General features: G+C 44.7%; 1 protein-coding gene across 2 annotated transcripts in view; it reads left to right on the top strand.

The window, feature by feature from the left end:
• The window catches only part of LOC136706975 (protein phosphatase 3 catalytic subunit alpha), an 87,487-nt gene that overhangs the window by 37,921 nt on the left and 35,331 nt on the right, over positions 1–14,235 (top strand). For both annotated transcript variants that reach the window (XM_066680765.1, XM_066680764.1), the window contains exon 2: positions 11,861–12,061. In XM_066680765.1, coding sequence (XP_066536862.1) covers positions 11,861–12,061 — 201 coding nt within the window. The remainder of the gene's footprint in view (positions 1–11,860; positions 12,062–14,235) is intronic.

Below are 14,235 nucleotides of genomic sequence, written 5' to 3'. Positions count from 1 at the left end.
TGGCGCGGTGTGGGAGGGTAAAGTGCCGGAGGGAGTGGCGCGGTGTGGGAGGGTAAAGTGCCGGAGGGAGTGCCGCGGTGTGGGAGGGTAAAGTGCCGGAGGGAGTGTCGCGGTGTGGGAGGGTAAAGTGCTGGAGGGAGTGCCGCGGTGTGGGAGGGTAAAGTGCTGGAGGGAGTGCCCCGGTGTGGGAGGGTAAAGTGCTGGAGGGAGTGCCGTGGTGTGGGAGGGTAAAGTGCTGGAGGGAGTGCCGTGGTGTGGGAGGGTAAAGTACTGGAAGGAGTGCCGCACTGTGGGAGGGTGAAGTGCCGGAGGGAGTGTCGCGGTGTGGGAGGGTAAAGTGCCGGAGGGAGTGGCGCGGTGTGGGAGGGTAAAGTGCCGGAGGGAGTGGCGCGGTGTGGGAGGGTAAAGTGCCGGAGGGAGTGGCGCGGTGTGGGAGGGTAAAGTGCCGGAGGGAGTGGCGCGGTGTGGGAGGGTAAAGTGCTGGAGGGAGTGCCGTGGTGTGGGAGGGTAAAGTGCTGGAGGGAGTGCCGTGGTGTGGGAGGGTAAAGTGCTGGAGGGAGTGCCCCGGTGTGGGAGGGTAAAGTGCTGGAGGGAGTGCCCCGGTGTGGGAGGGTAAAGTGCTGGAGGGAGTGCTGCGGTGTGGGAGGGTAAAGTGCTGGAGGGAGTGCCGTGGTGTGGGAGGGTAAAGTGCTGGAGGGAGTGCCCCGGTGTGGGAGGGTAAAGTGCTGGAGGGAGTGCCCCGGTGTGGGAGGGTAAAGTGCCGGAGGGAGTGTCGCGGTGTGGGAGGGTAAAGTGCCGGAGGGAGTGGCGCGGTGTGGGAGGGTAAAGTGCCGGAGGGAGTGGCGCGGTGTGGGAGGGTAAAGTGCCGGAGGGAGTGGCGCGGTGTGGGAGGGTAAAGTGCCGGAGGGAGTGGCGCGGTGTGGGAGGGTAAAGTGCTGGAGGGAGTGCCGTGGTGTGGGAGGGTAAAGTGCTGGAGGGAGTGCCGTGGTGTGGGAGGGTAAAGTGCTGGAGGGAGTGCCCCGGTGTGGGAGGGTAAAGTGCTGGAGGGAGTGCCCCGGTGTGGGAGGGTAAAGTGCTGGAGGGAGTGCTGCGGTGTGGGAGGGTAAAGTGCTGGAGGGAGTGCCGTGGTGTGGGAGGGTAAAGTGCTGGAGGGAGTGCCCCGGTGTGGGAGGGTAAAGTGCTGGAGGGAGTGCCGTGGTGTGGGAGGGTAAAGTGCTGGAGGGAGTGCCCCGGTGTGGGAGGGTAAAGTGCTGGAGGGAGTGCTGCAGTGTGGGAGGGTAAAGTGCTGGAGGGAGTGCCGTGGTGTGGGAGGGTAAAGTGCTGGAGGGAGTGCCGTGGTGTGGGAGGGTAAAGTGCTGGAGGGAGTGCCCCGGTGTGGGAGGGTAAAGTGCTGGAGGGAGTGCCGTGGTGTGGGAGGGTAAAGTGCTGGAGGGAGTGCCCCGGTGTGGGAGGGTAAAGTGCTGGAGGGAGTGCCCCGGTGTGGGAGGGTAAAGTGCTGGAGGGAGTGCTGCGGTGTGGGAGGGTAAAGTGCTGGAGGGAGTGCCGCGGTGTGGGAGGGTAAAGTGCTGGAGGGAGTGCCGTGGTGTGGGAGGGTAAAGTGCCGGAGGGAGTGCCCAGGTGTGGGAGGGTAAAGTGCCGGAGGGATTGCCCCGGTGTGGGAGGATAAAGTGCCGGAGGGATTGCCCCGGTGTGGGAGGGTAAAGTGCCGGAGGGAGTGGCGCGGTGTGGGAGGGTAAAGTGCTGGAGGGAGTGCCCCGGTGTGGGAGGGTAAAGTACTGGAGGGAGTGCCGCGGTGTGGGAGGGTAAAGTGCCGGAGGGAGTGCCCCGGTGTGGGAGGGTAAAGTGCCGGAGGGAGTGCCCCGGTGTGGGAGGGTAAAGTGCCGGAGGGAGTGCCGCGGTGTGGGAGGGTAAAGTGCCGGAGGGAGTGCCGCGGTGTGGGAGGGTAAAGTGCCGGAGGGAGTGGCGCGGTGTGGGAGCGTAAAGTGCCGGAGGGAGTGCCGCGGTGTGGGAGGGTAAAGTGCTGGAGTGAGTGTCGCGGTGTGGGAGGGTAAAGTGCTGGAGGGAGTGTCGCGGTGTGGGAGGGTAAAGTGCTGGAGGGAGTGCCGCGGTGTGGGAGGGTAAAGTGCTGGAGGGAGTGGCGCGGTGTGGGAGGGTAAAGTGCTGGAGGGAGTGCCGCGGTGTGGGAGGGTAAAGTGCTGGAGGGAGTGGCGCGGTGTGGGAGGGTAAAGTGCTGGAGGGAGTGGCGCGGTGTGGGAGGGTAAAGTGCTGGAGGGAGTGGCGCGGTGTGGGAGGGTAAAGTGCTGGAGGGAGTGGCGCGGTGTGGGAGGGTAAAGTGCTGGAGGGAGTGGCGCGGTGTGGGAGGGTAAATTGCTGGAGGGAGTGCTGTGGTGTGGGAGGGTAAATTGCTGAATATTGGCATGCGGTGTGGGAGAGTAAATAACTGGTGGCAGCTCGATACCCTCGCCCACTCTAATGCCCCCGGCTCGCCAAGCCTCTTTTGCAGCCTCAGCACTTTTAGCATGAAATAGAGCTGCTGCACACAGCTATATTCACACACAGCAAACCACAGGCAATCACACAGCACACTCATAAGCCTTTTTTTTTTTTTTTGTAAAGCTATCTGTCTGCTTATTCCACATTTTCCTCTGAAGACTTTCTGGCTGTGATTCCTGTTCATGTTCATGTTGAAGTGACTTTAAACATCACATGTAATGATAGAGAGAGAATACTAATGGTGGGCTTGTGACTGTCAGTCAGGCCCCTGGAGGGAATCCCAAAGGTTAAATCCCCTTCCAGAAGCTTCTGTTAGCTCGGAGTGCACAGAAAGTCTGATTGCATATGAAATATCGAGAGAGTTATTAGCTGTATTATTAGTATAATTAGCTGTTACAGCATCACAGATACACATTTTAAATGTAAAGCATATAGAAGGAAACCAACCTGCATACATTACTGAATCCCAGAGTAAATGTTGGCTTAAGGCAGGGCCCAGAATGCGCAAGCCTCTCCCCGAGAAGCAAGCTAAGGGCCTTTGATAAATGACTCGACTGAAGGATGCTGCACTCGGCTCTCATTCAAGCCAGCAAACTGAAGGTTCTACCTACCCTCTAGAGACTAGCTGTGCTGGTTTGTAAGCAGATGCTGTCTAAATGTTGTGGAGCTGAGAGAAAGTGTGTCTCCTGGCATCTGCTGGCCTGACAAGTGGTACAGGACAGCAGAGCCACTTCTCTCTGTAGTGGCGGCCAGCAGGCCTCCAGGTCCTGACACTGATATGAGAGCATGGGCCCTCTGTGGACAGTATAAGACGAGACGATACTGGGAGTAACGGGATTGACCTGACGTGATAAAGGGCTTTTTTTAAAAAAAAAACTAAAGCCAGTATTATTAAGTTTCTCAGTCAGTTTTGCACAGTCTGGTGTTGCATCAAGTTAAATCTATTAACTGGTAACTGTCAAAGTATATAACATTTTTTAGAAAGTGATTTATTTATTTAATTTTTTTCCCCACAAAATCTAGAAATCAGCTCAAGGCAACTTCCATTGTATAATGAAAACAAATGCGTGCCTCAATTCTAGCAACTTTTGGCTAAAAGCTGTTTTTGTAGTATCCTGCTTTGCTCCCCCTCAATATCTTTACACGGAAATTCACTCAACGTACTCAATTCAGGCTTTCGGAAGGTTCATATTTACGCCTGACTGATATGAGCGGTTTTTAGGGAATGACACTAGCAGGTCTCTAAGCAGTGGAATATTCTCTCTGAGGCACACACAGTGCAGTTAATGGATCTTGCAGATGAGGTAGAGGTCTCTTGGGGGCCGTTGTCTCTTCAAAACATTAAAGGGAGGTTTTGGTAACTGGGCAATAACTTAATAATTGAGTTCCAAGAAGTGCTTGAAAAAAGTGCTTCAGAATGCGACCCCCATCACTGATGACCTGGGCTTCTTACAGATTTATATATTTATTTATATATTAAAGGCAACAGCAGAGATCTGGGCTTAATAACATATAATAGATCTGAATAATAGCCTTGGTCATTATTGTGCCACTATTACTGCCAAGAGTTAGTGCTGCTGTTGTGTGGTCAGGAGGGGTAATACCCTTTAGAGCATTTTTGTAGAGAGAGAGCAAATTATTAAACAGTTTGAAAATTTCAGAAATTAAAAATAGATAGTATTTGTACAACTGGGCAAAGTTAATCGCTGTCTTTAGTTGTAGTAGTCTCCTGCACTTCAGTAGCAGTGACCAAAGCAGTGTTTTAAAATGATTATCTCAAATCCCTGTTGAAACTTCTGACCTGGTCTACGACCGATTATTGTTTTGGCATAATCAGGGCTATGTATCAGGTTTCTTATCTGCTAGGGAAATTAGTCACAATCCCAGGGGTGCCTGGAATTATGCATGAATCTCTGATTGTGCTGCCATTCTAGGAGCAAGATGAGATGTTTGCATTATGCATGATAATTGGCTGATACGGAGGAGAGGCAGGACAGCATTTTCTCCTTTTAAATCTTTCTGCTTATGCAGATTATTCACTGTGCTTCTGCCCCTTTTGGCTCTGTCTGAGTTGCATTATTGACTTTTCTTGTAAATGGGATTGGAAAAGTTACTTCAAATATCAGAACATTTTGTTCCATTACTTATGACAAATGATTGTCTTGGCGGGGATTGTATTACCAGCTGTGATCTCATAAAACACGCTACCTGACTGTATTTTCATTTATTTAAGTAGCAGTAGTATTCACACGTAGAAGTCCAGTGTTAAAGAGGATGTCTTAAAGGCTGTTTGTTCACTGCAGTAATAACAATTTGGTAGACTTTTCACCAGTATTTTTTATAGGCAAATATGTGCTTTGATGTGGCATTAGTAGCAGAAGATAAGACCTTCCTATTCCAAAGAAAGAGCTGGACTTGTTTAGAGCCACAATTGAATTATATTTTATTTTTTCGGAGGTCTCGGCTAAGTTGAAAAATGTATTTTAAAGCTAAGCCTGTAAGTTCATTCACAGGTGTCTTGATTCACAGTAATGTCCTCCTAATTTAGATGTTGGTCTATCAGAAACTTCTAGAATTCATTACATCATTCATTTACAGTCTTGACCAACAGCAAATCTGATGTAGTGAATTAAAGTATGAATGAATGAATGTCTTTATCATTATCTTTTAAAATGCCCTTGATTTGATGTAAGTAGATGTAATGGTCTCACCAGAATAAAAGCATGATGACATGAAATGTGTAGGTTGAATGTTGTAAGTCTAAATTGGTAGACATCAGCTGCTTTTTAAACTTTATGATAAATAGACCAATTGCTTGGTCTTAGGGCGGCACGGTGGCGCAGCAGGTAGTGTCGCAGTCACACAGCTCCAGGGACCTGGAGGTTGTGGGTTCGTTTCCCACTCCGGGTGACTGTCTCTGAGGAGTGTGGTGTGTTCTCTCCGTGTCCACGTGGGTTTCCTCCGGGTGCTCCGGTTTCTTCCCACAGTTCAAAAAGACACTTTGGTAGGTGGATTGGCGACTCAAAAGTGTCCGTAGGTGTGAGTGTGTGTGGCGCCCCCTCCAGGGTGTGTTCCCGCCTTGCGCCCAATGATTCCAGGTAGGCTCTGGACCCATCGCAACCCTGAACTGGATAAGCGGTTACAGATAATGAATGAATGAATGCTTGGACTTAATTGCTCGGTGCGAACTATTAGACAAACTTTGAATGTTACGCTTGTTTGGTTGTAATGGAACTAGGACAGCACTTATTCTACAAGCTTTTATTGCAACTGGTGATATCCTATTTACTGTTACAGTGCAGTGCGCTGGTAACAGAAAATCTCAGCTGGAAGTGGTAAAAAGCAAAATTTGGGTAGTTTAGGGCTCTTAAGGTTTCCTTACGTCTAGAACAGGTGTACTGCAGAGCGATTGCTGATACTTCATGGAGAGCTCCAACCTGCCTCTTTGAATCATCTCGTACGTTTTATAGCAGAGTGTATCTTTAAACCAGAAGCATTTTCACGAGTCCATTAGGGGGATTGCAAAACTGTATCGGACAAGTAATGGGTGTGCTTCCATACCCTATGCTCTGTAATGTTGGGCATTTATGAACAGTAAGATAAGGCATGTAGCCAGGGGTGAGGCAATATGTCAACAAAAATAAAATCACAATAGTTCTAGACAACTTCATTACACATAATATTCTTTTAAATTCCATAAGCTGGAAAATATAGAACAAGAACCTAGAATTTGAAATCTATTGGATGTTCTAACATTTAAGGAAAAAGATTATTTATTGTAGCATTTTTAATCATGCATGGTACATGTGTTTGCTGGACCTATCAACTATCTACGTTTATGATTAGGGATACTCTGGAACTGGCCCATAGCCTCATATTCATTTCCAAGTGTTTTTAAAACTCTAATGTATATATAGCTCAATTCTTCTGACTTCACTTTTTATCTGTATGAGGTACTAATGTTAATCTGAAGCATTCGAAACCGCTGAATGTTTTATTCTGAATATTAATGAAATTGTGTCCGTCTTTGGTTATTTAAGAGCAGAATGTTCTGTCAGACGGTGGTGTAGAAAAGTCCCCAGGCTGCCTGGAAGTGATGATGTAGCCGATTATCGCTCAGGCCCACTGTAACTCTTACAAAACTAAGTGTGATATTGTGAAAGAGTTTAAATACTCAATTATCATTTATGAACATACCATCATAAGAGGTTCACTACACTTATGAAAACAAATGTTTTGTAGTTTCAAAATGGCTGCAAACAGCTGTAAATATAAATTTCTCAAAAATCTCTCTGAGAAAATAAAGAAACTCTTTTAATGGCTAGTAAGTACGTCTAAGATGGGCCTTTACACAGGAGCAGACAGTGAAAGAGTTTGTTGAAGCTTAATCTTTGTGAAATGAAAGGACATGATAATGCATATGTGGCAGTTGCAGTGTGATTTTAAGTTTATCACAAAAGTAAAGTAGTAGTGAAGAATGGAGCTCGTCTAAAGCCATATCGCCTGAAGTCTTTTGAAACTGCCTGTTTTGCCTGATGTGCAAGCTTAATACATTTCAGGGTCACAGTGCTGACATATATATGCCAAATATATAAATATAAAAAGCTAAATATATCTCTGTCCCTCGCAACTTCAACCCGCTCCTTCTGGGGGATCCCCAGGCGTTCCCAGGCCAGCTGGGGGATATAATTTCCCAAAGTGTCCTGGGTCTACACTGGGCCCTCCCTGGGCCGTGTCTGGTATACCTCCAGTGGGAGGCGTCAAGGAGACATGCTTATGAGATGCCCGACCCACATTAATGGGCTCCTCCCAAGCTCCCCCCCAATCACTGAGCTGTACGGCCAGCAACCTGATCTTGTACGTCAGAGTGTATATGTAAATTGAGAGCTTCACTTTATAGCCGAGCTCTCTCTTCACCACGATGGTCCTGTAAAACGACTGCTTTACTGCAGACACTGCACCTAACCTATGGTCAATCTCACAATCCCTTTTCCCATCACTTGTTAACAAGACCCTGAGATACTTGAACTTGAATCAAGGGAGCATGCCATCTGTTTCTGGGAGATAACCGTGGCATCTGGTTCTTACAAGAACAAGGCACAATAAATATTATATTGCAGGATATCAATTCACTCAGCGTGTTTAAAATGTTCAAATGTGTCCACGTGTAGGACCACTAATTTCACAAGGTGTGTATGAAGTGAAACTATTGAAATTAAATGAGCAATAAGTTGTTAAATCAGGGATGAATGGGTTTTTACTGTCACTGTGCTGACTTCGTTGAGTATCATCAAGCACCGACCTAGTACCTTCTTAAGACATGTACTAGAGTTTGCAAATGCATATGTGACCCTGTTACCTACTGTATCTATAAACTGACTTGGTCCTTAAGTGTCTGGGGCTTATAAATGTGTGCTGAACGTGGCATATTGCAGCTGAAGCTCTCCTTTAATGCTTGAGTTGTTCTTCTAATTAGTCTTTTTTCAGCAGTGTAGTTGTGGAAATTCAGTAGGAGCGCCAATTTATTTTATTCACTTAACTGGTTTTTATACAATGAAAGCTGAACTGCCCTCTGAAATGCACTTTGCTCTCATAGTTTATTTTATTTCACTGAAACCAACCCACTTTCTGAAATTCCTTCTTAGAAAAAAGTGGTAACTTTTTCCACATCCTCTTATGGCTTTTTGGAAGTGCTGAGAGGTAGAAGTGGGTTCAGTGTGAGAACAGGGCATGAAGGGTCACTTACTCGAGGTTTTTTTTTTCTCCAAGCCAGCATTGGCTAATGCATGTGTTCATTCATTATTAGACCACCCAGGGAGTTTGGGATTGGCTTGTTTAAAGTTGAATAATTTCAGCCTCACTTTGTATTTTATGTTGGCGTTGGGTGAGTGTAAAGGAAGTGTGTGTGTCTGTGTGTGTGTGTGTGTGGTGTTTCACTTTCAGATTCAGCCCAGATCTTTCACTCTGCCTGGCCCTCAGCAATGCTTCACATCAGTTCATTTTCAGAAGATCCCCCATATGGCCACTGATAATGTCAAATTATCCTCCACTCACTTGTCACAAGTTGCTGGAAGTCATTTGTGCAACACTTGTGGTTGATTCTCTTAATGAGACAATTCATCAGCTACACATCGTCTTAATGAGCATCAGCATTTTTCAGTGGAGCAAAGACATTCTCTCTCTGTCCTCAGGATCTCACCTTGTCTCTCATTTCCTTCACTCAACAGAGAGTGAGTAGGGCATTGGGCTCATTATCACTCTCTGGGGGAGGTTTTTCAAATCTCAAAGATGACAGAATTGAAGTCAATAATTTTACCACATGGCTATAGTATAGACCCCTTTTAGCCCTTGTCCACAAAAAGAACTCTGGTTCTTGAACCGGTTCCATTCCATTCCGTGCTCATCAGAGATCTGGCCTGCGTTTCCACTGGTTTTGTTTGGACGCAAGGATACGTCATCACTGAGGGGCATTGTGGGGGGCCCAGTTCCAGTTCTCTCTGGCTGAATTCAGAGCCAGAAATAAATGGAGTCAAGAAAGATTCATGGTTTATCCTCCTTTTCAAGCAGGTTCAGATCATACTGATATATTACAGCCTGCATGTGTATAAATGTTCCAGAGTTCTGAGCTGTCCTAATGAGCATGTTAACAGTGGAGAAAAGTAGCCAATGTGCAACATAAATAGAGCATCCTCCGGTTTCTGTTATTTATTTATATGACATGCTGCAAATGACCCCGTCCAGCTCCACTGAGCAGTAACACTTTATTTGAGGCTCTGTGCTGTTTCTGGAGCTTCTTTAGCTGGACATGCTCACAGACACCTAGGTGGTTTGTGCTCAAAAACCTGCTCTTCTTTGGTTTCAGCTGGGAACGAACTTTTGTGGTTCACAAACCAATTAATGGTGGTGGAAACACACCAAACGGTTCTAAATTCGGTTCACAGAGGGGAACTGAACCGGCTCCATGTTGGTGGAAAAGGTCCACGTTCTTAGGAGGAGAACAGTATTATTACTAAGATCATTTGATAGTTAACTGAGTTAACTTGTGATTGCTTTTTTTAATGAATACTTTCAAATCAACAGCAGCAAGTGTCAGCCAAAAAAATAGCTGCAGTTTAAGGGTTGAGGGAGAGTTATTTCGTGTTTGTAAAACTCAGGTACATGAGATGTATTAGCTCTTAATCCTTCCAACAAGCGGGGTAAACTTGAACAAAAAAACTTGAAATAAACAGCTGAGGAAATGTAGAAACTTGGACTGCGTTTGTTGGCTTAGACAGCATGGTGTGCAAATTAAAACAAGGTGGGGTTGTATGAAAGAACAGCAAACAGCTGATTCCAAATAAGGTAACTGAAAAAGCAATTACTGTGCCTGCACCAGTTAGCGTTTACTCCACAAAGAAATCTTTAGTTGCAAACAGTTTCATGATATATTTTATTAAAAGAGAAAGTAAAAATGTAATAGAAAAAACTAATAAAATTTTAGTCAGTAGGAGTGTAGTCCCCACAAAAATGTTTGGAACCCTCAAGAGCATGCCACTGGCTTTAATTATGCAAAGTAACTGCACCTTTTCTCATTGCAGTTGTGTTTTTTTTAATTGCTTTGATATAAATCATCCTACAGTGCATTTTATTTTTTAAATAACAATAAATAAATTGTGACTATAACCTTTTAAAGACACCATATTTGTACATTTGAATGTGCCTTTACACAACATTTCAACAAAACCATACTGTTATCAGGCAAATCATGGGAAATGCTATGCTATAAATTTGAAATCAGGGAAATCGCACCATGCTTAGTAGTAAAACTGTCCACTCTCCAAAACCTGACATGACTCAGACATGACTCAGTGAGTAAACTCTAGAGAGAGTCATAGTCAATATGTCCACCAGATGCTTGGCTGGTAGTTAAAAAGACATGACCGTGGTGTCCATGTGCGAAATAGAGAGTAGCCTACTGTTCTAAGCAGTATTTATAAGTCTCTCTTGTTGTTATGCTGCTTGCTGAAAATTGAGCTCTATTCATTATGCAGCTGGGAGATAGGCCATAGTACATTCAGTAATCTCACGGCTGGACACAGCTATCATGGTGCTGTGAGTTGATTAAGTCTGCATTTAAATGTTGTGTAACTGTGCACATATATTTGAATTTTAATACATTTTTAGTGCCCCCCCCCATCCCCCCCCTCCAATTTCTCTCATTCAAGTCCTTCTTTGGATAATAATTGGCTGCAAGTTTTGCCTGCAACTATGGAGACATTAACTAAAGCACGGAAGTTGTGTGTGAGAGAGGCAGAGACCAAAAGACAATTACTGTTTAGCTTTGCTAATTCCTCCAATTCAAAGTCTTAATAAGCTTTTACTGAAATGGCAGTCTTCACCTGTTTAGTCCAAAAGATTGTGTTTGAATGTGTAATTGTTTATTTAGGATTTGCTTTCCATCCTTGAAGGGGGCGTATATAACTTTTTCACAAATTAATACAGTATTCTGGGGTCTTAGTTTAACGTCTGTGACATTAAAGCAGTAAAATTTCAACAAAGATCAAGTGACCAGCACTGTTCTTATGCCTAAACGGCTCCTTTCAGACTGGTTTCAGTGCCTGTTCCTGTGAAGGAGAATAAGCCACAGCTGACCCAAGACCCAAAAGTCCCAGTGTTCTTGTTATCATGTTTAATCAGTACACTTTTTTCCTTGCACTTGTTTGTTTTGCTCCATTTAACCCTGTCTTTGTGCTCTCACATAAATATGGGTCCATCGTTGTGATTGGAGAGACTCAGATGAGGGGATAATGCCATTTTAAATTGTCAGCACTCTGTGTAAGGTGCAGCACAAAATCTGAACCACTTGTTTTGTTTTTGTATCGCTTGTTTACCAACCACTAAACACAGATTGAGTTGTTTTATTTAGCAGTTTGTTGACTGGTGGGCTCCAGATGCCCCGATGAATGTGCTGAAAGACTGAAAAACTGACCAATTTCCTCCAAGTCATCTTAAATAGATTTCCTGCAGTAGACAGGGTTAGGCTAAATATCTGAGAGGAAATTTAGTGTTGAAATGACAATGTGAGTTTGTGCTTCCTGATAAATGTATTGGTTTGAACACTAGCCTGAATGTCATGTAACAGAAACAATGCCATTTTGTTTTGAAGGTTTCCTGTAGCTTATAAACGAATGCTGAAACTTTTAACAAACTCTCTGTTGAAATGTTATAAAATAAGTGTTAAAATAAGTGTTAGGGTTATTTCTAAAGGCCAGAAAAGCCTGTTCATAAAACATCAAGAAAATGTCGGGATTTGAAAACTGCATTCATCCCATAAAAATGAGGATCATGAACACCTAATTGAAGTCTATCTTGGTTCTGTTTCTTCCAGCTGTCCCATTTCCCCCCAGCCACAGGCTGACTGTAAAAGAGGTTTTCGACAGTGAAGGCAAGCCCAAAGTAGATGTCCTTAAGGCCCACCTCACCAAAGAAGGCCGTGTGGAGGAGAGTGTGGCTCTGAGGCTCATCAGTGAGGGAGCAGCCATCCTACGCTCTGAGAAGAACCTCCTGGACATTGAGGCACCAGTCACAGGTCAGTCCCCCCCCTCACACACACACCCCACCTTCAAAAACGTAGCCCAGTGATTCACCTGCACGTGTGTGGGCTTGTGTTAGCAGTAGACGAGTGGAGGAGGTCGAGGTCAATGAGGCTCTGCAGTGAGATCTAAGCAGTACCACCTGGGTCGCTTTGTCTTTTCACAGCTCCATAGCAGCCTTCTGAGTTAAGGGCATCAACAGGAGGGGAAAAGTGTTGACAGAAAGGGCAGGCTATGTACGGCTGCTCCTCTTTTTGCAGTTTTCTCCATTTTTTCTCGACCTTTCAGATTGATCTGACAGCCGCAGCGTTGCCCTGAGCTTGCCCCCTGCTTTCGTGGATAATACTGTGAGTGCTTAGAGCAGACAAAAAACTGGTTGAGGGAAAAAGGAGGATGTTAGAGAGTGGGCTGAGTCTTTCTATTTTATTCTCACAATACTCCAAATCTGAGGGTCTTGTCAAATGTTAAGGGCCCATATCTCATGCATTTTTAAAAATGTTATTATTGTTTTATATATGGTGTTATATATGAGTTTGAAGCAGTCCAGGCTCAAATGCATTCCACGTGTTGCTTAAATGGGAATAAGGGTAGGCAACACTGTTTTTTTTATATGTTTAAATGAGTGGGTTTTGTGACATCTTAAAACATTAAAAGTAGACATTGGTTTTTCCAAATATGTAGGTTTTTTTTGTAAGTATAACAATGCCAATGTATGTTTTCATTGAATTGGCTTTGCATTGGACTTGTTTTTCTCTCTTTTACATGAAGGCTTTTCATAACAGAAGCTAGCAAAGACTGTGGCACCCTACTGCTCTATTTCAGTGTTACTGTTATGCAACTTCATTAGACTTTGTGATCAGTCTCTTTGATGACTCCATTAACATGGTGCACGAGGACAACCCCTCAACAACAATAGGGGCAATTATATTCATAAACCTGTGCATCTGGCAACGGCAACAGTTTCCAGGTGCATTAAGATGATTGGATTGTTATTGTTTTGGGGCATATGCTTTATCTGCCACCCCTAAACATAAACACCTCGTCTACTTCTCGTTAGGTTTATCCTCTGGGTTTGGATTTTAATCCTCAGCTTTATATTTATTTATCCTGCTCTATGATTTCGTCAGCTTTTTACAAGCATTTTATAAAGGTGCCATTAGATACACACTTGTGCAGAGTCTTGGACTCAGTCACCTCTTAAAATCAACATTTTCTTGGGACTCTCCCTTTCCTTGGTGTTTCCTCTGCTGAATTCACTAACCCACGAACCTAATCCTATAGGTCCTCCCACACTGCTTTCTCACATCCAGAAGCCAATTAAACTCTGCCTCATGTTGTTTACAACATCAAAGAAAGCTGCATTGCCTGTTTAAAGTCTGTATTTCTTGGGATTTGTCACATAAATGCTTATTTAAGTGTTTCGGGCATATCCTTTTAGATGTGCTTGTTGTTATTTGGACTCGAGTAAAGACATTTATCCAAGGGGTTCTCCTCTGGTCTCTCTGTTGAAGAAAGCCGTTGTATATTTATGAAGTGGAAAGGCAATCTCTGTGCTTGACCTCAAAGCTTTGTAGTTCAGGGTTATGATGTGTCATAAAAAGTATGTTAGAAGAATAAGAAATCTTACACAGCAGTTCAAAACAAACCTACTTGTCCCCGAATGGACTTGGAAGTGGAGCTTGTGTTGAAGTTTTTGCTGTGGAACTTACGTAAAGTGAAATACAGTTGGTTTTCGGGGATTATTTAGAGTCATTCCCTATAAGAACAAGCATAATGATGTTTTCTTTTGAGGAGATGGTGTGTTGGAGGTGTGGGAAGTATTAAGATTTTTGTTTATTTTATGTTCAGTAGGGTTTTTTATTTCATCATAAGTATTTTAGATAATTTTTACATTTTACATGTATTATTCAGTAGTTAAATTCTATACAAGAAGTAAATAAAATGGGCGGCACGGTGGCGCAGCAGGTAGTGTCGCAGTCACACAGCTCCAGGGACCTGGAGGTTGTGGGTTCGATTCCCGCTCCAGGTGACTGTCTGTGAGGAGTTGGTGTGTTCTCCCTGTGTCTGCGTGGGTTTCCTCCCACAGTCCAAAAACACGCTGGTAGGTGGATTGGCAACTCAAAAGTGTGTGTGAATGTGTGTGTTGCCCTGTGAAGGACAGGCGCCCCCT

The sequence above is a fragment of the Hoplias malabaricus genome, chromosome 9, assembly GCF_029633855.1.
Source record: "Hoplias malabaricus isolate fHopMal1 chromosome 9, fHopMal1.hap1, whole genome shotgun sequence".
NCBI lineage: Eukaryota > Metazoa > Chordata > Actinopteri > Characiformes > Erythrinidae > Hoplias > Hoplias malabaricus.
The sequence above is the reverse complement of the archived record's forward strand: the minus strand, read 5'-3'. Positions and strand labels throughout refer to the sequence as shown.